Genomic DNA, 20,421 nt, shown 5'->3' with positions numbered 1-20,421 from the left:
ATGGGGGCAGCCAGCGAGGAGCCCAGCGCTGCAACTGCACAAGGCCCCGGTCCATTTCAGCTGAGCCTTGGGAAAATCCACCCTTCCTGCAGCCCTGTTGGAAGGATGGGCTCAGCCCTGGAGGAGCTGCTTTCCCTTCCCTGTCCCTTCTCTGCCTGCTCCAAGCTCATCCCTGCCTTGGAGCAGCAGCAGCTCCCCCAGGATCCCTGCCAGTCTTGTAGAAAAAGGTCTGTGGTCACCCCACAGCGGGGCAGAGCACAAGGCCAGGGCTGGAGCATGAGCAGCTGATCAGAGGCAGATTCTCTGCAGGGACACACAACTCAAAAAAGAGGTTTGGTTTAATCGAAGATGTTCAGCAAGAGGTTCTTCAATAAATAATGGGCTACGGTGGGGATGACATCTCAGGGCAGGGTGGTAGGAGGGCACACAGACCAGCCACAGCTCCCTTGGGATGTGCTCCAGTAGCGGAGCTGGGTTGTATAACAGACAGGAGAGAAAGTGGGGACACACATACACATCAGTCCCAGGCAATCAGGAGAGAAGAGCTTCTTTCTGGTCCAGAGAAAGCAAGTGCTGAGAAAAACCACGGGCTTGGCCTGCTAAAGAAACTATACCAACAGATGTGTTAAGTAAAAAGTGGATAAGCAAAAATACCCCAAACTAAAATGTAACAACTGAGGCTAGAAGGGTGTCAGGGGCCATGGGGAAGCATTGGGGCTGGGGGAGGAGCTGCCTGCCCAGTGCCACTGGCACTGCTGAACGAGAGGGGAGCCAGAGACATCATATGGGATGGAAGAGATGCCCTCACTCCGAAGGCAGCCCTGGCATTTTGGGGCTTGAAAGTTTCAAAGGCTGGGCTTTCCATCAGTGCCCTGTTTGACTCCTCATAAACACCTCTTTACGTTGTCTTTGAGCCACAGAAGGACCAGCACCTCCCAGAACACCCTGGTGATGCTCCCAGACACCAAACGTGCCAGCCCCTGAGGCCTCCTGCTCTCCAGGCTGGCACTAGTCACAGCAGCTCATCTGCATCCTTTTATTACTGAGCTCCCACCCAGGGGCTTAGATACAAACAGGGCTTTCTCTGGCCATCCAGGCTGCAAGGTCAGAATGTGCTTGTTGGCTCTTCTAAGGCCCAGCCTGAGCCGTGTGGCACCCCCAGGTCCTGCCCACCCCTTGCCAGCACTGGCAGTGCCAGCCCATCCAGGGCCTGCGCCTGCTCTGGCAGGGATCCCTCTGGTGCTGAGCATGGAAGAGCCTTGGCCAGGGAAGGGGGATTTACCATAGGAATATAGCAGGGCCCCTGGCCTGGCTGCAGCTCTGGGGCTTCCACACAGGCTGGACATGAGCTACTCAGTCCAGCCAGAGGGTCCTGCAGCCAGGACACATTGGGCACAGCCACTGAGAGACTGCCCAGACCACAGTCCAAAGCACAATGCTGAGCAGCTGAGGATCTTCCTCAGTAAGGGAAAGCTGTTATGCTTGTACACATCCCATCCCTCAAGGTCCTGCGACATCCAGCCTGGTGCCAAGGAAGGGGAGAAGGGCTCTGGACCAGACTCTTAACACTCCCAGCTCCCCTCCCCTGCTACATTCCAACTTGGACAAAGGCAGAAAGATCTATACAGTATAATACATATATATTTCACTATGAAATAGCAATTTCATTCCCTGCCTTCTACTTTATGCATCCTGAATTATATGCTGCTTTTTACATCACTCCAGAGGGCTGGTGGGGCTGGGTAGTTTCTCATGCGAGGCAGTTGCTCTCCCTGGAAGTTACCCACAGGACACACCAGCAGCTGATATGGCAGGACCTAAACATGATTCCCATTCCCCCCTTTCCCCTCACCCAGCTCCCCCCTTCCCCAGCAACAAGGGCAGACTCGGCCCTGCCAGCCGGGGCTCTCCCAGCTCATTTAAGTGGTTCCTCAGTGCAGCTCCATGAACCTCCCTCAGCTGCTCTCAGCAGCTGTGGATGGAGTGGGAGCAGCAGCTGAACCCCTCAACATTCTGGGTATGGATGGGGATGAGCAAACCGGAGGCAAGTGGCGGGGACAGTGCAACATGCACACGGAGTGGTGACACCAAGGGCCCGTGGCTGTGGCACAGCCAGGCCCACCAGCCCACACGAGGAGCCGGGGCTGCAGCCCCAGGGTGAAGTTCTACCAAAGGTCAGTCCCTGTGGAACAAGGAGTCCCATCCAGGGGCTGGGTCACTGGCCAAGAGCTGTCATCACTGGAACCAGCGCAGAGCCGGGTGTCACAAGGAAGGAGGAACAATCCTATGGAAAGAAAAGAGGGCAGATGTTTTAGGGAAACACTTAGGGAAAGTGTGCTGGGGAGCCATTGTCCTGGAAATGTCACACACGTGCAATGGCACTGGCAGCAAATGGGGCTTCCAGTTACTCTGCTGGGACTCTGAGGGCTCAGGCACTGTGGGTCTTGCATGCTGCTCCAGCAGCTGGGAAAAGGAGAGGGACAGCAGGTTCCACCTGCTGTTGGGCTCTGGGCACAAGTAAATAAGGTCAGAGTTTGATTTCCCTTCAGATGAAACCAGCAGGAGTTCAGCTGCTGGCTGGAGCTGGAGCACAGCCCTGCCCAGACACCTTCCACAGCAGCAGGATGAGCTCACTCCAGGATCTCTGTACAGAACGGTGGCCATGGGGCAGGAAGGGAGCTGGCCCCAGTACCCACCTGTGCTTCCTGTGCACCCTCACTCAGTCACATCGTCCGGCTGTACTCGATGCCGCTCTTGGCAGAAATGCCAGACCAGGGCAGGAGGCTGCAGAGGAGGCTCTGGGCTTGTCTGTATATCCTCTGGGGAATGGAGCACGGGCTCAGGCTGGCTAGTGTGGAGCCAATGTGCTGTAGGTAGTCAGTGGCCACTAGTTAAGGACAACAACACTTACCCTGTAACTTAGCAAAGAACCTAAATCACTCCTGGACCTGCCCTGCCTGCAGGGACCCCTGGCACAGTGGAAGCTGCTCAGCTCAGTCACATCTGCTCCTTGCAATCATTTGCTTCCACCTCTCTATCAAAAGCAGGTCTGCTCTGCCCTGTAAAGGATGGCAATTTGGGAATGGCAGCTCCAGCTTGTGTGGGAAATACCTCTTCTAAGCAGCTGCCAGTTCCCTTTGCACTCCATAGAAGATCCTGTGAGGACAGCAATCCATCCACCTGCCTGGGGAGGTTGGAAATGACCAGCTACACCCAGGAAGGATGAAGTTTCTTCTGCATGATCCATTGACCTGAGACAATCTCCCTAAGTCAGTGTGGGAGCAGCCTGCTGAGATCCAGGCCAGGCCAGGCTCACAGCAGATCCCAGGTCACAGGAAGCAAGACCAAGGGTTTCTCTGCCCTGTTCGTGGCAAAATCTTGCACCCTACAAGCCAAAGCACACCCAGCACTTTGGCCTAACACCAGCACTCACTCTCACTGGCATCCAACTTGCTCCAACGATCCTACACTGGCTCCCTGAAGCATTCCCAGAGGAGTCCAGGGAGCCTGGGGACACATGGATCACTGTCAGATCCCTCTAACATCACCTACCTTCCAGCTTCAGATTAAACCCACTTCTGAGCAGGTTTCAGTCCCCACATCTACCCACACTTTGCTGTTGCTAACCCAAAACAGGGTTTGGCCTCTGCTCAGCAGCCTGCAGGGAAAGGATATAAGATTGTCCAGGGTGGGTGGCCACCATTGATGTACAGGACGTAGGTGAAGCCATCTTTGAGGACACCTCGGATGGAATAGTAATAGGGGAGATAGTGGTGCTGTTTAAAGTCTCTGTTTTCATAGAAGTTTATTGCTGTGTTGTTGGTGGTGAGCACATGCAGGTAGATGGCTTTGCAGTGGTCCTGGGCAGTGGTGGAGATGTGATCTTTCAGACTCTCAAGCAAGAGGGAACCTGTTGAAGGGAAAGCAGCAGGATCACAGTGAGCAGCCCCAGGGACCCTCAGCATGAGGGTTTGTGGGGCCCAGCTGAGTCCTCCTGCACCAGTGTCTAAGCAGGGATTGCTGCACACACCTGGAGACCCCAAATCCCACCCAGTTCTCACAGGACCCTCTACATGGTTTTAATATATGGTCTCACCTGTGAGCACAGCTTCAAAACCCAGAGATTTCGAAGACACAAACCTCTGACTCAATAACCACAAGACAGAGCCAGAACTTTGACAGTACTGCCCATCCCCAGCAGAGCAGCTCCTGGCTTTGGGGAAGGTCAGTGACTCATTTTCAATGGTATCAGTTCCACCCCATACATTTACTTCTTTCAAAGCCATTTGAAACAGCAGAGTGTCAACACAGGACTTCACAAGCAGGTTATTGTATTGTGTCTGCTGAACTTGAATAAAAATCTAAGAACTGGTGGGACTTTAAGATGCCTCCTAAGGAGAAGAGAAGAGACACAGTCTCATCCAACCTGGATTTGCTGCAGCCAGCAGGAAAAAACCAGAAGGGTACAGAGGATACTCCAGCCCCAGGAGACAAGACCTAGGGTTCATCCACACCACCTCAACATGGCATGAAGGACGCAGCAGAACCTGCACGGGAACTTCTTCCAGCAGGTGTGGTAACACCAGGCTAAAGAATCAGCCTGACTAACACACAGGGGAGATGGCTGCTGCTGTTTCACAATCCCAGGGCCTGTAGAACTCCCTGCAGGACCCACAGGACTTCAGAGCAGAAGTCAACAGCACTGACTTCATGGCCACTTGATACTTTGTGAGCATCTGTATCAGCCAAGCCCAAAAAACCACTGAGACATTGACAATTGTTCAATTTTGTTATGAGATATTCCAGTCTTCTACCTCACAGAAACCCAGCTGGCCTGTGGTTTAAGAATAGCAGAGAACTAGAAACCAAACCCTTTTATAAAAATCAGAGAAAAATCAGAGGAAAATCAGTGCTTTAGTGCTCAGAAGCATGGCTGAAGTGAAGAGCCTCCTGCATGAAAGGCTCCAGCTTCAAACACCAGTAGAAAAACCTCAAGAGAAAGGTCTCAGAAAAAGCAGCAGCATTTTTTTTTAGGTTGTGTTGCTACAGGTGCAAGCTCAAAAGTTTTTGAGAGAGCACAGCAACACGCTGTGCAGATAGAATGGATACAGGAAATACTGACTCTGAAAGGAGAAAATTCCAGCAAGATGGAACTGGGAAAAAAAATTAGAATTTGGAAATTAAGAGGAGACTGAAAAGCACCATAATTGTAAAGAAAGACCTCTTTACCACCCTCTGTGAATATCATTCTGTGCTACCACTTTCTTCTTTGTACAGAAAATTCTCTCCAGTGGCATTTTAATGGAAGGCTTAAACACTGCTCTCACCAAGGACTCTGTGGTCATTTCTTTATGTATCCTCTAAGTTTACACCTCTCCAAACACTCCTGGGGAAGAAGGGAGGACTTGGAGGTGCTAAGTTATACCCATATCCACTGAAGAGACTCCAGGTGTGCACCCCTGGGTCACACTGCCAAACCTGGCCCATTCCCTTCTGCAGATCAAAGATCCACATCCTGCCTGAAATGGCACCAGAAGGGCAGCACTTGGTGACAGAACACAACTGCTCTAAACAGAGAGAAAGCCTTTCTGACTCCAGGATTTCAAATGGCTGCAGGAATGCTGCATGTGGCAGCAGACATTCAGAGCTGATTTGTACATTCGAGATCTAATCAGGCACAAGTTACACTATTTTCCAGTTCCCTTTGTGGTTTTCTCACAGTTTGTTCTATCTGTTGAAGCTGAAAGGTTAAAAGCAGCTCTGTTTTCTGCCTCAGGGATCAGACTGCTGATACCCAGAAAGAAAATAATTTCAAACCCTGCTCCTGGGTGAAGTTCTTACACTTGCAGACAGTCTCAGCAGCAGGAGTGTGAGTTTTTGGTGTGCTCAGCTGGCCCTTGGGAACAAGGCTGACAAAGGCCTGTGCTCTTTGGAAATATTTGCATATTGTGTTGTGCCCACACCAGTAAAAACCTCCCAGTGCCCCTGCACTATCACCAGGAATGGGATGTGGGTGCATCACCTTCCCACCTGCTGGTACCAGCCACGGGTAGGCCTTTCCCACAGGGATACTGCAGGGACATGCTGGAGCTCCTTCAGTCACACCCACTGGCCACACCAGGCAAACAACAGCAACAGCTGGCACTTAGCAGCATCTTACCTATTCCATGTTTTCTGAACTCCTTCACCACTCCAAGACTTAGGATGTAAGCAACTTGAGTGTCCACAGGAAAATTGGAAGCTAGGATATCTCCATCCTGAGTAGAGATAGGACAGGTTATTTAGTAGGGTACCTGGGGAGGCACAGGAGAAATCAAGAACCCTGTACTGGAACACCTAAACACAAGGCCAAAACAAGAAACTTCTCTTCACTGAACAGTGTTAGCTGAAGGTTTTGGAATGGAAGTTAAACTATCCAAGCATGGGGCTATTCCTATTTTCACATCATCCTCCCAGAGGCAGAACATGGACCACAGTACTTCCTAACTATGTCCACTATTTGTGGCTTTAGGGACAGAACACACTTGCTTTCTTTACCAGAAGGACTCAAAAGTGCCAGTTCTGGAGTCACTCAGCAGTGTTTAGATCAACCCAGCAAGTCCTGCAAGCTGCACCTGAGCTGTGTGAGCTGGAGATCTCTGCACTGCTGTAGAGAACAAGACACTCCCTGCACTGCCCTTGATTTTTTTTAGTGCTCTTCTCCCACACTGTCTTCATTGACCATCTCTTCTTTCCCTCTCTGCCCCACTGGATTGTCTCTCTTGGCGTCCAAACTCTGTTATCTCTGAAGTCCAAGCTCTCTGCAGACAGGTTACCTGCCCTCAGGGCTCGGGACAGGGACTGAGTAAAGGGAGCAGTTTCTGCAGGAAGTCACCAGAGTGACTCACCCAGTACAGCTAAGGAAGCTCTGTGCTCCCACAGCTACACCAGCCATGGCCAGGCAGCAGTGCAATGCCTGCTGCACAGGCACTTTGGGATTAGCCAGCAGGATCTGATCCCTCAGCTTCCCATGGGGCTGGAAGAGCCTCTGTGGTACCACACAGCCCCCCAGCCCTGCTCCATTGGCTGGAAATCAGCATGTGCTTCATTCCTTACATTAACTCAGGATCAAGTGTCTGAATAGGGGAGGGAAAAAACCCCACCCCAAACAGGTCCCATCCCCCATTCCCCATGGCAGGGGGTGGATTCTGTACCACTAAAGCCCAGGGTAGTCACGTACCTCTTTGTGCACCTTTGTCCTGCTCTTGATCTCTGCCACTATCATCCCCACAATGGAGCCTCTGTATGTGGCTGCGAGGGAAAAGAACTTCTTGTTGGAAGTGATATCTCGGTACCATGAGTCAGGGTATCTAGGAAGGAACCAGAAACGGCAATGTCTGGGGATGCAAAGCCCCTGGGAACAGGCATGAGATGCTCCTCAACTGGAAACAGCAGTTACATCCCATTTGGTACCATGGGTTCTTTCACTATGTAATGGCCTCCTGCCTTGCTAAGAGAATCACATTTTCATTTTACAGTCTTTGCCCAGAGCTTTCACATCCATCTTTAGCAAGTTATTTTTAAATGCAAGATACATCTGCCCTCATCTAAGAGTTTAAGGATCTCATTAATTTCATACACATGTAAAAAAAATACTGCATATTGGTAGGAAAAAACCAAATCACACCACCAGCCTCCAGTTCTCCTCCTCCTTCTGCAGCTAAAGGGAAACTACTGTATGTTCTTTATTTCCAAGTGAGAGTTCAGCATGTCTTGATTTTAAAAGAAATCCACAAACTCAAAATACTATGAATGCTTTTGCTGATTTGTTACATTTTATTCAATCTTAATTATAATCTGCTAGAATCCTCTATAAACCTTCTCTGTGAAGCTAAAGTTAAAAATCCATGAAGTCTACAGCTGTGGTTTCCCTGGATGCTTTAGGCCAGAAATCTGTCAGTGTACCCCAGAAAAGCTCCTCATTCCTGTGCTTGTCAAATGTGGGTCTGGGGAGCTGACCTGGGACAGGCTGAGATCAGCTTTAAGCCAGACTACAGGAGCAACAGCGATCCAAGGGACGTTACTGCTCAGTTCCCCCAGGACATTCAGAGCAGTCCCTCAGGAACAGCTCCGTGCCAGTTTGGTTCGGCTCTGAGGGTGCTCTCCCAGCACCACGCTCCAGGACACAACTTCCTTTCACAAGCACAGGGATGCTGTCCTTTTTCCTGGAGGTGTCCTCCTTTCCCCATCTCATTCAGTCTTTCTCAAGAAGCTGATGCATCCCTTTAATTACAAAGCCCATTTTCCTGCCAAAATCCTCATACAGGAAGTTTCTGATGACTCCAGTACGCCACAGGACAGGCAGCAAAGGACCTTTAACAGCAACACCACCACAGTGCAGAGGAGATTCCCAACCTGCTGCTGTCCTGGTAACAGCCCTGAGGCTGCACGGAAGTGGACCAGTGCAGGTTCACACCATTTGTTCCGAGGTCCCCACCTGCCACCCCAAACCAGTCACATACTCTATTGGGAACCAGTCTCCACAGAGCTGTTTCACTGTGTCTATGTCATCGTGGCAGAGCAGGCGCAGGTTCACATCCGTCAGTGCAGTCGGGGGCACCTCCTCTGTCATTCACGCCTGCAAGGGAAGGAAGCACGTGAGGAATGATGGAATGCAGGGTCTGATCCAAGGGCACCAGGAGGGGCTTGGCATGGATAAAGCTGCTTTTCCCAGAAAAGTGAGTTTTCAGGAGAGACAAAACGAAACATAGCAATGTTAACCCGAGAAGGAACTCAAAGCTGTGTTGGCCACGGGGTAAGCCCAGCTCCCAGCTCAGCCTGACCCAGCCTCCCAGCCCCATATCCATGCACATCCCGATCCCTGGCAGTACAGTCTGGTGACTCTGCATGCGAGGAGCACATGGCCACCAGCCCTTCCAAAAACAGCATTAAATGAGCCAACAATGTGCCAAGTGTACCTTATGTTGCATGGAGCTCTTCAAACATCCATGCAGGACCAACATTTTGTTAAAACAAAACTGAACAAACAGCTTAAAAAGGAAGCACTGCTAGAGGAACGTTTAGAAAGTCCTCTTGCACACTCCTGCCATCTCCAGTGAGTACATATGCAGAGGATTCCAACTCTTTAAAATGTTCATTTTGTTTAGCCTATGCTGGTAAAATGAGATCTAGTTTCACTTCCCCTCATTCCTGTGTGCCACAGCTCCTCCCAGCCCAGCACAGAGCACTCAGATACAGAAATCCCAGGACACCTTTTCTCCATAGCACTGCCACAGTCTGCTAAGTACAAACAGAACACTTGCTGCAATGTCTTCAGCCTTTTTTAACAAGTACCAGAGGGAAAGAAGCAAGTGATAGCTAAAGTGGTTGTAAAAGCATTTGTAGCACTGATGGATGACTGGAGAACACGTTTTAGGACTCTCTCTATTCCCATGTGAGACAGACAAGGTGAGTGGAGACAGAAGGAGTCAGTTCCTTCATCTCTCTCACTCTGACCCTCTCAGGTAAAAGAACCAGATCAGGATGCAAATTAAAAAAAACAAAGCCACCACCCTTAAAAAAACCAAATTACTTAAAATTTTTACTTTCTTTTCCCAATTTTAAGAGTCTCAGGTCTTGGTTTCAAAGTGCCAAGTTATAAGGGAAAAGCTGCACAGAGCGGTGTTTGTCTATGCCCTCCTGTGAAAAGGGATGCTCAGCTCTCCAGTGTTCTTGATTTAAAGCTCAGAGCTCGAGGAGGAACAGATTTAAACACACTCCCCATTGGACTGCATATGCCATTTGAGCGGCATTTGAGTAACTGGCAAAGTTAGAATTGCCAGTTTGAGCAATTTTAAGCTGCCAAACTTACAATTTAGCAATTACTTGTAAATTATTAAGTTATTAAACATACTTGGACAAGCTCTCAGGCACATGGTGGGATTCCCAGGGTGTTCTGTGTGGGGCCAGGAGTTGGACTCAATGATCCTGATGGGTCCCTTCCTTCAGCATATTCTACTTTGCCAGTTACAGTCACTCTGTACTGAAATGGATCACTTGTTCCTCTCCAAAGAATTCCTTAAAAAGCATCACAGCTATTTTACAGCCTGTTCTAGGACTGGCTGCTTGTTTACTGAGCAGCCCACAGCACTCACAGTCAGTCCAGGTGCCAGTTTCAAAACAACTTAAGCACCTACAAAACCCTGCACTGCTTGCTGCCTTTAAAACTTATTTTACACTCCCAGAATTGGCTCAAGTCCTCAGAGGCCAGACTTGGAACCTGTACCCTGTCACAGTGGTGCACACACTCCCCACCCCCAGCCTCTGGTGACCTTTTAAGAAGCTTCAGCTTCACCCCATGGGACCCTGAAGAAGGAAGGGCAACCCTTTGCTGGCTGTGGCTCATCAGATCCACACCACTGGGTGCTTGATGATGTGGACCCCAGTCTCACCCCCCACCCTTGCTGAACCCTTTGCTGAGCCATTTCAGAGCTGTGACACACCACAGGATCATTTTTCTTGCGAAGTTTCAATGCTCCTGTAAGGCAACACCCCTTCTCAGCATTAATAAATCAGAGAGAAATGAAACCACCATGGTTTTGCTAATGAGTAGAAAAGGCAGGGCAGCTGCTGCCGGAGAGGCAGAGCCAGCACAGGGCACATTCCTATGGGGATTAGTCCACGTGTATTTCACACCACATTCTCAAAGAGCTGGGCAAGCATTATGCATTATCCTGTAGCTGAAGCCAGCCTCAAAAAAGTAATCCATGACTGTTTTGTTGAACAGGATAATCCCCCTCCCCTCAAATTCAGACACCCAGGGCTGGTTGTGCTTGCAGGAACTCACTCCATCCATTACATGACCCAATCCAGATGCTCCAGCACATTTAAAGGACATTTGGGACACCCATCTGGCACCATGTCCTGCCACAGGCATTTAGGAGACCAGACCTGTGCCCCTTCCTCCCTGGCCAGGTGTCGCTGCTGCTGGAAGAGCTGTGGTAAGTGGCTGCTATGACCAAGAGAGAAGAAATTCCAGGCAAATCAATTCCCTTCATACCCAGGTGACAGCCTCTGGGTCTTCAGGGATACCTAGAAAAACACCCAAGAGCAGGTCCTGGCCCTGGGCACAGCCTGTGGCAATGCTGTCCTTAGCACAGACAAAGTCCTGAACTCAAGTCTCAGCCAACACAGTGACCTGAGTATCAGTTTCAGAGTTAACTTAAGAGGACAAAATACATGTTTGAAAGCACAAAAAACCCCCCAAACAGTATCAGTGTGAAACAAAATCCTGGGACTCAATGGAAGTTAAAAGGGCCTTTAGGGGTTTAGAGGTAGCAACACTGACAACACAAATTCGGACCCTTGAGACCAAATGGTGGCTACTGTGAAGCCAAATGCAGGCTCCAGGGACATGTGGTTAACTCAAGGGTGTTCACAGCCACTTTGGAAAAGCCAAAGTGAAGTTATCTTATTTCTTTTAATATCTTTTTCTCCAGTGTCAGACTTAGGTTCACATGATGGCCATGGTCTAGGAGGTGACATGGCCAGCACCAGCCACTGTCTCCCCTCTCAGGGGGCACAGTGACCTCACCCTTCTGTCAAAACAGGAAGCACTTGCTCAGGAGGATTAGAAAATGAGCCAACATTTCATATTTTACTTAACATTTCATGCTTATGAAGGGATAGTGCAAATAAACATTTGAAAAAGCTCAGAGGACACCCTTGTACAAAACACTGCAGTCAGGAGCAAGTAGAACTAGAAGCTGAGCATTTAATTCCCTTTCTTACCTAAAACCTGCAGATACTAATGCATAACAAATTAATTTCAAAAATACAGGAAAGCATAAAGGTTTTAAGCATTTTTACTACTTTTCTGCCTTGCTTTATTGAAACAAATCTAGCAAAATGTTTTGGCCTCAAGTGTATTGGGTAGCTCAGAGGAACCTGTCATATTCTTACGACAAATATTTGGCAGGAATGGAAGTTGGATGAAAAGAAATACTAAATGCATTACTAAATAAGTCAACTTGACATATAATTTTAAATTAAAGTACATTGTGAGGCCTGAACTTACTATTTAAAAATAATGCCATAAATCTTTGGCATCAATAAGCTCTAGGTATAATGAGCTAAAGAACAGCATTCCACAGTTCTGTCTAAAAGGCAGCAGAGCCTTTGGTTCCAGCATCGGCCCAAGCCATGGCTAGGCCTCCAGGAATTGCCCCTGCTCACTCAGCACGATGGAGCCAAGTACAGGCACTGACATTTCCACCACCAGCACTTCCAGGTCCCATCGAGAAAAAACAGTTCTTTTTTAGAGCCAGGTGCAGGAACAGTTTATTTACATGAACCAGATGCTTCACAGCTAAGAAACCTCAGTTCAAGCTTTTCTCAAGAGCGGGAAGTTTTCATTCCCTCTTAGAGCTCTTGTATTTTTAAAAAATCATCATAAAATCTACATAATATCACATTTCTAGAGAGACAGGCAGCCACACAGAACCAGCACTCTTAATCCAGCAGGGTGTTCAAATACAGGATTAAAGCCTGATGCTTTCGCAGGCAGCTGCTTAAACGTGTTTGAAAATCCCTTGCGCACTTCCATATCTACAAAAAACTGGCCAAGTGGTTCTACAAGTTGAGATTTCTCTTGTTTAGCACTGTTAGATATGTTTTAACAAGGCTTCTGCCTTGTGCATCCTGAAAAAAAAAAAAAAAAAAAAAAAAAATCACTGGATTTCACCAGTGAAGAAGATGCTGGTTTCATTAATTTTTATTTTGACTTGAGCTTCCAAGCAGATAAACTCATGAAATTCCCAAATAAAAATGTTATCATCTAGAAACAAATATCACTGAATTTCCTGGCAGAATAAAATCCAGGTAATCTAAGACTAAAGTCAAATGAATAGCAACTAGGATTGTTTACAATTATAACTCCCAGTAAGGGATGTATTGGCTTTAAATTTAGTGATCACACAAAAACCAAGGTGAAGGAATCATCTTCACTTGCAGAAACAAAGCTGGGTCGAAGTTCATCAATACCTTTTACTTTACTTACAAGCTAATTGAAATCAATTCATCCTGAACAGGAAGCAGCAGAGCTGCAGGGAAGAATAAAGAAAAGCCCTGGCAGGCTGTGGGTGTTTATAAATCGATCCCATAATTCAGGCAGCATTGTCCCTACAGGCACATACAGCCAGCCTGGTGTCCCAGCACCTCCAGCACTAAACAGTGCGGATCCTCATAGACTCGGGATGAAGATTGTCACCTTCAGGAATTCAAAGCATTCACTTTGAGCACACTCCTGCTGGATTATTAAGGATTATCTGCTGTCCTTCCACAGAAGGAAAAGATTAAGTTCCTGCAGAAAACCCCTAAGGACACACCATGAAGGGGCTGCTCCAGAGGAACGGCAGTGACACCGAACAACCCCACCGGGCACGGGGAGCCCCGGGCTGGCCCTGTTCTGTCAGCTCCTGCCCAGCACTGCAGGACATGTCACAGTAGCTCTGTTTCACTTTACAGACACTCCCTGGAAGATCTACATGCAGGGACAGAGATGGATTTCCTTCTGCCGGACACCCTCATACCAGAGGTGCTGCTCCAGTGTCACCACCAAATCTTTGTTTGCGACTCCAGTGTGGACAGTGCTCAGATCCCAGTAAGACAAGATTTCCAGGAAAAAAAATTAATAACATTTGGTATCCTCTCTCACTTGTAAATAAATAGGATCAAACAAAGCCCAGACAGAATCTTAAAGCTACCAAAATGCAGGATTTTAGCTGTGACTGAGCACCACAGTACCCGAAACAGCCATGAACTCTGCTATTATCTTCCAGAACACGAACAGGAATTTTCACAGCTGTAAGTCTCTCTACCTTGTGCCATCTGGTACTGAGGATTTGATTTACATGAAACCATTCATTCTGAACCAGTCTAATTCCACAAAGCAGTAAAGATTTCCCTGCTGCATTTCATTTTCAGCTTACTGTGTTTTTAGGTTACTGGTCTCGCAGGGAATGTTCCACACGGACACCTCTGTCACCAAGCTCCTCTCATTTAATACAATGAAAGTGCAACTGGATTTGAAAACATCACAGATTCATTACTAAGAATCTCAAAGAGGCGCTTCCAGGACTTAGGGCAACATTATCCAAGAAACAGGATCCAAATTTTTAAAGATATTTAAATACTTGGTTTGACAGCTTCTCAGTACTGCTTCAAGTAGGGTCATAGAATAAAAAAACTTAGGTTGGAAAGACCCTTTGGGGTTGAACCCAACTTAGATCAAGTTGCTTAGGCCCACATAATGTCAGTGAGGAGGAAATCTCTTCACCCTGCCTGGAACCAGACTAGTTCCTTTGGATCTAAAGGCACAACATCAAATGTGCTGCCTGCACCAACACCCCCAGCTCTGCCAGCATGCAGTGCAAACACACCTCGACAGGCCATTTGTTCTACTCTGTTTATAGCATTTAATGCTCCTGCTCCTTCTAGGAATGCCACACAGGTTCATTTGGGACAGGCAGCACACAAACCCCAGAAGGTACAGCTCCCCTCATTCCCACCTTGTTATGAAAACCAACAGAGCCTGGAGCTCATGGTCACAGGCTGAACGGTGATCATTTCACCTCCACCCCTGTACACTCATCACATCCCACAGGAGTGCTGCCCAAAACTGCCAGCACTTAATTCCCTACATTAGCAGAAGCTTGGAATGAGTGAGACTCTTAATGAGAAATCTAGGACAAAATGACTGATTTTGTGCCTTGGTCTGAAAAAAACCCCCAATAACGTGGGTGGAAGCAGGCTCTGATTATGTGACTTTACAACAGCCCAGAACACCTTTTGATCCATGTTTTTCTGCCATTTCTACCAGAATCAAAAGCACTGAGCCTAAGAGCCCCTCACAGACCCCAGGTCACTCAGGAGTGTGCACTAGCTCAAGACTTGGAGCTCCTCATTATTTAAATTCCTTCAATAGCAGCTTCTTTCTGTGCAGGAAACTGCTCTCCCCAACCACCTGCCCCGGCACAGCTCCCCAGGCTGTCACATGTGGAACACATGAGGTTAATCTGCCATGTGGATCCCATCTGCCCCTAAAGCACATCCCAAGCACTAATGGGATTCTCTTGGGGACATCACTCTGAAGAAAGGAGTTTGTCAGTGCCTGGACTTTCTTCTCCAGTAAAGCCATCCAGGGCAATGTGCTTGACTAGCACCCCACAGTGGAGGAGGGCAAAACCCAGTGAGCTCGGGGAATAATGTGTTTTAAAGAAAGCTGAATTCATCTCAGCCCTAGGGAGGCTGGAGGGTAACCTTGGGTTGAGATAAGACATCTGCACTGGTGAATTGTCAGGTGCCCTGAGACAATTAATAGAGAATCACATCTTCCTGAGAGAGCCACACCAGTGTGGGGGAAACATACATACAGCTGAGCCCAAAGTATAAAAACTGGACAAATAAAAAAGTACATTTTGAAGGAAGCAAAGCAGGCTTCAATCTGTGTACTCCTTCCTGAGCACCCTGACTGAGCACACAAAGAGCAGGAACAAGCACCACACCTAGATTTGGATTCAACCATAAACTGCCATCACTGTGTTATGCTTCTGCTGTGATTTCAGCATGTTGCTGTATCACCCTGCTAAATCAGACTCCCACCGAACACCAAATACACCAAACAAGTCAATGGGATATTACACCCCCCTCATGTGGAACAGCTACAAGAGCTTGGCCAGAGCACGTTGAACTCTGACAGTCAGGAAGGTAGCACTGTCACACACAACCTGGGAAAACCATCCTGGCATTCAGCCCTCCTTCCTAAAGGCTCACCCCAGATGGCTCAGACTATTTTTCCTCAGCTGTGAAATTCTGAAACCACCATTCTAAGAACATATTTGTGCCTTGTCTCCAGCTCCACACAATTTTCCACTCCGCCCGCATCGAGGTGTGCACGCCACAGCACTGAAAGCCTCCAAAGCCAAACACACAGAATCACTGTTATTAACACTTTGGCCTCCTGCCATGAAAGATGAGGATTTGAAACAGTCCCCAAAAGGATATTAAGAAGTGAGAAGGCAAAATGTAGTTCTACCTGTGTAACAAGCAGTGGTTATTTATTAGAAATACAAAACACTTACTGTTAGTGAGAATCCTTTTATACTCGTATCCCTGATCTTCTGCACACTTGGAGTCGGACTTGTCAGACTCCCAGCAGCAGAAACATTAATGTTTTGCATGTGGGTCGCTTTTTGGGCTGTTCTTTCACCTTACAGCTCTGGAAACATTACTGGAGCCGTGGATTTCACAGGAGCTGGTCTCCAAATGAAGTGCCTCTAAAGCACACTGCACAAGGCATGGCTTCCCGCTGCCCCAGATACAGCAATTCCTCCAGGGCATGGCAAACGAGAATCTCTGAGAGGGTTTTGCTGTTAAATCTTTTCTTGTTAAGATGAGGAAGGGAAAATCTGCTTTGTGACAGTGGCACTGTGGGGAGTTCAAACCCAAGCGTCACAAAAGAGGCACATTGGCAACTGGCTCGTCACTGGAGGGGAGATTTAATACACAGCAAGTTTCCAATAGGCAGCTCTTCCTCCAGAAAACAAACAAAAAAACCCCAAACAATCCACCATACCTGCAGGCTCGCTGCCCTTTCTGAATTAAAATAAACATCCACACAGAAAATGTGTGTAGTGGCTGAAAAAGCAGCCAGAAATTCAGCCTACGAACCCCTGGAGAAGGGAATTTGAAGCTGCCTCCATTTCCTACACACTGTCCTCATTATGGAGCAGCACTGACAAAACCCAACCCCTCCACCTACACCCTCACAGGAGACACCAACACAACTTTCCAGAGGTTACTGCAAACAAGGTGCTTTAAAATAAAATAATTTTGAAAAAGCTTGAAAAGAACATTCCTTCTTTAGTAGTCAGACAAGTGCCCCAAACTTAACACCTCTACAAGATCCTGACTTTAAAATTTGAGCCTAAACGGCTGTTTTCCTTTCCTTTTTTCAGCAGTTTTCCAAGCATGAGACATGCAGGTTCAGCTCAAAAACTCCAATGCTGCTGTTTTAAACTAGTAGCATTTAAAATGGATTCTGGCATAGGCATCTGCTCTGACAGCCACAGTAATAAGTTGAGAAGCAGAAATTAAAAACTTCATTAAAAGCTAATGTTGGAAAACTGAGCAGCTCCTGTTCCTACCTCTCTGTCGGCAGGAAGTAGGTGGGGGGGACACAGAGCAAGACATGAAGCTCTAAGTCCTTTTGGAACACTCTGCATTGAAGCCACCAGACATGCTGTGACTGGTTAAAAAACCAGGAAGGTAGGAGTGATCCCACTCTCAGACTGATTTTGGATAGCACTTGGCTTCCAAGTTTGTAGACAAGGTGCTCAGCTAAGGCAGATCTTTTTCTGCTGTTACTCTGAGCAGCTGAAGTTCATTTGGTTCTTTAAAAGCATCTGAACACGTCACTGAAGGGACTCCCTGTCCGTGACCCAGGGCTGCCTCCAGCCCAGCAGCCTCTGATGAGCAGGAAGGCAGAGCTACAAGGATTTCTGAATCAGCTCTGCCAGGAAGTCTCTGAGTTTGCACTTGTAATTCCTCAGGTATTTACAACAGTCACCCAGAGTCAGCCTTTGCAACCACAGTTTCACCTGCTCACTCCATAAATTACACTGGGAGTGGCTGGGGTGGGACCCAGAGGTGGAAAATAGGCAGGAAATGAGAGAATGGCTTTTGGGGTGACAGGACCAGCTCCCATCAGCCGACGGGCTCTGAGCCCAGCACTGACTCACTGACTGATAGGTCATACTGGCCCAACCCCTGTATTCATAACACCCCCCAAAAAACCCCATCCCTATATGCAAATATAGGGATCATCCTTACTGGGAGAGAAATACCACCAGACATGAGAGAAGCACCAGACTTTGTTAATAAAAATAAATGCACATGCTCTGTTACAGGCTCTTTGACTAAAGACCATTTTCTGAATTCCACTGGCAGTTCCCACAATGTTTCATCTCATCCAAGTCCAGCCTGGATACCAGAAGTCAGGATGATTGACACTGGTTTAGGAAAAGAAGTGAAAATTAAGAATGCCACAGGTTTTAAGAGGCATTCACAGGACAGCCACTTCCCAACTAGTCAGACATGAGAAGTCAATTTGCCTTAAACACATCAAACAACCTGCTGAGAGAAACAGCAGCAACTTCAAAGAGCAAAGCATTGTCTTGGCACCAGTGCTGAATGTTTCTTTCTTTGCCACCAGGTATGGAAACACTAATTAGAGCAGTTTACAAGATATAACAGAACTACTTTTTAACCTGCAAGAGAAAACCTTCTACTTTAAAAGACCCTGTCACTGCTTCTGAGGGAGGTGAGGCTGCTCAGGCTTATCTTGTAAATGAGTTCCCACATTAATTTTAACACTGGGACAGAGCCAGCAGCTGGGGTTTTTGGGGTTGTTGTTTTTTTTGTTTGGTTGGGTTTTTTTTTCACCTTACTTGTGAGACACCTTCAGGAGTTTATTCATACAATTGGTCTGTCTGAAAACACGCAAGTGCTCCCAAAATACTCCCACAAGTGTTCTCCATAAAGACTTCTGAGGATACTAACCTGGACTAAGGAGAGACTGTGGCAGATTAAAAGAAATTAATTACAGGAATTAATTAGATTAAAATCACGTAGGATGAAACCATAGTGAAAACAGAGTCCATTCAGTAGGTTCATCACAACTAGATGGAAGAAGAAAGGAATAGACATGCAACAAAACTGGCTGATGATCCTTTAGGATAGGGCACAGATTTCCAGAATGGTAAAATCTAAAGCTATTGGCAGTTGCAGAAAGCTCCCACAATGCCAAAAGCCAGATAAATCTGTAAGTTAGTAGATAAAAAAAGGAATGCAAACATTTCCAATTTGGCTTGACCACTGCAAGGGGGAAAAACATCCACGCTCACAGTGAGTTCCCTGAGAACATTTGTTGGTCAGCAGCAAAGGAGGACACTGGGAATTATCAGAACAAACAGTGACGGAGAAAAACCCATCTAAAAAGAGTCTGGTCTGAGGTAAGTACAGATATTTAATGCCTCTGTGTGTCTGTGAATAAAACGCCGGAGGGGAAGGAAGAGTGGCCAAGATTCAGGAGCTCAGCAAGATCACCCAGAACGGGCTGGGAGCACAACAAAATCAGGATAAGCTAACAGGCACAGAGCAGGCCGAGTTCACACTCAACATAGTTAACATAATTAAACATTTAGACAGCTTGCAGTGAGATACGATAATAATCTGATGCCTGGAACCAAGAGTGGATTGTCCAAGACACGTTTTAGCTCCTGGCTGGACACGGCACTGCCTGTGGCCTCAACACACAGCCCACAGAAATACCCAGCCGTCAACAAACAAACCCAAGCAACTCCTTTCTGCCCGCGGGGAACAGCGAGACCCAGCCATACGTGACAAACTCCCGGCTTTCCCGTGGGAAATTCGGCCGCAAAGGAAAAGGAAATGGAGAAGGACACAGGCGGCGACAATGTCACCGAACTCTCCGTTATCGGGAAGGACAGGAGCACATCCCGAGGGCCCTGGCCCCGCTACGACCTAGGGGCGAGGGGCCCGGGGTTGCCATGGCGACTGCGCCGGGTCTGGGCCCGTCCCGAGCGCAATCGTCATGACAGCGCCGGCCCCCTCGCCCACCACAGAGACCCTCCAAACTTCTCTCCGCTCACCTGGAAGGGGCGGCGGACGCGCCCTCAGCACATCCCGGGAGGCGGAACCGGACGAAGGAGCGCTGGACACGGACACCGGCGGCACTTCCTCAACCGGGGCACCGCGCAGTAACGCGCCCTCCCATTGGCTGGCAGCGGGGCACGTGACCACCGAGCGCCGCGCATGCGCACGGGGAGCGGCGGTCCCCTGAGGCCACGGGGGCGGCGAGCGGGGAACGCTGTCGGTAATAAAGGGATGGGGAATTAAAGGGGCGGCCGTGAGCGCAGGCACTTGGGAAATATGGGGCTGGTCACACCCCCGGGTCACCTGGCCGGAAGTTTCCCTCAGTCCTTCAAAGGAAAAGGAGGAAGAACTGTCACGGTACAAGCACTTGATGACATTAATGGTTCTAATCCTGAAATTAGAAGTTCTTAAGGGTTTTTCCTTGTTGTTGGAGCTCTACAAAGTGAGATGAGACAGGATATTTCAGTTGGAAAGTATCTACAACCAATGCCTAGCCCAACTGCCTGACCAAAAGTTAAAGACATTATTTTTATTATGGATTCAGCTAGATGAACTGGAGGTTGGACTAGGTGATCTCCAGAGCTCCCTTCCAACCCTAACTGCTCCATGATTGTCATTAACCTCCCATTTCCAGTTTCCTTTCTAGCTGTTCCATTCAAATCAGATTTTCCCACCTTCCAGCTAATTCACCCTTTGCTTTGCAGCCCC

The 20,421-nt window shown here is 48.0% G+C and overlaps 1 protein-coding gene across 2 annotated transcripts; it reads right to left on the bottom strand.

The window, feature by feature from the left end:
• Positions 1 to 320: 320 nt before the first annotated feature.
• NAA60 (N-alpha-acetyltransferase 60, NatF catalytic subunit) lies at positions 321 to 19,877 on the bottom strand. Of its 2 annotated transcripts, XM_042037010.1 has the most exons (7): positions 19,710 to 19,877; positions 8,502 to 8,617; positions 7,220 to 7,349; positions 6,161 to 6,257; positions 3,676 to 3,910; positions 2,697 to 2,880; positions 321 to 2,284 (listed from the first exon to the last, which is right to left on the bottom strand). In XM_042037010.1, the coding sequence occupies exons 2-6, from the start codon at positions 8,609 to 8,611 to the stop codon at positions 2,724 to 2,726; spliced, it is 729 nt and encodes a 242-aa protein (XP_041892944.1). In that variant the 5' UTR covers positions 8,612 to 8,617; positions 19,710 to 19,877; the 3' UTR covers positions 321 to 2,284; positions 2,697 to 2,723. The 2 variants fall into 2 exon arrangements, with proteins under 2 accessions (XP_041892944.1, XP_041892945.1); XM_042037011.1 differs by lacking the exon at positions 19,710 to 19,877 and having other exon boundaries at positions 7,220 to 7,290.
• Positions 19,878 to 20,421: the final 544 nt, after the last annotated feature.

Source organism: Corvus kubaryi, unplaced genomic scaffold (assembly GCF_017639235.1).
Source record: "Corvus kubaryi isolate FWS band 111438036 unplaced genomic scaffold, C.kubaryi_AGA036_p1.0 37387, whole genome shotgun sequence".
Lineage (NCBI taxonomy): Eukaryota > Metazoa > Chordata > Aves > Passeriformes > Corvidae > Corvus > Corvus kubaryi.
The sequence above is the reverse complement of the archived record's forward strand: the minus strand, read 5'-3'. Positions and strand labels throughout refer to the sequence as shown.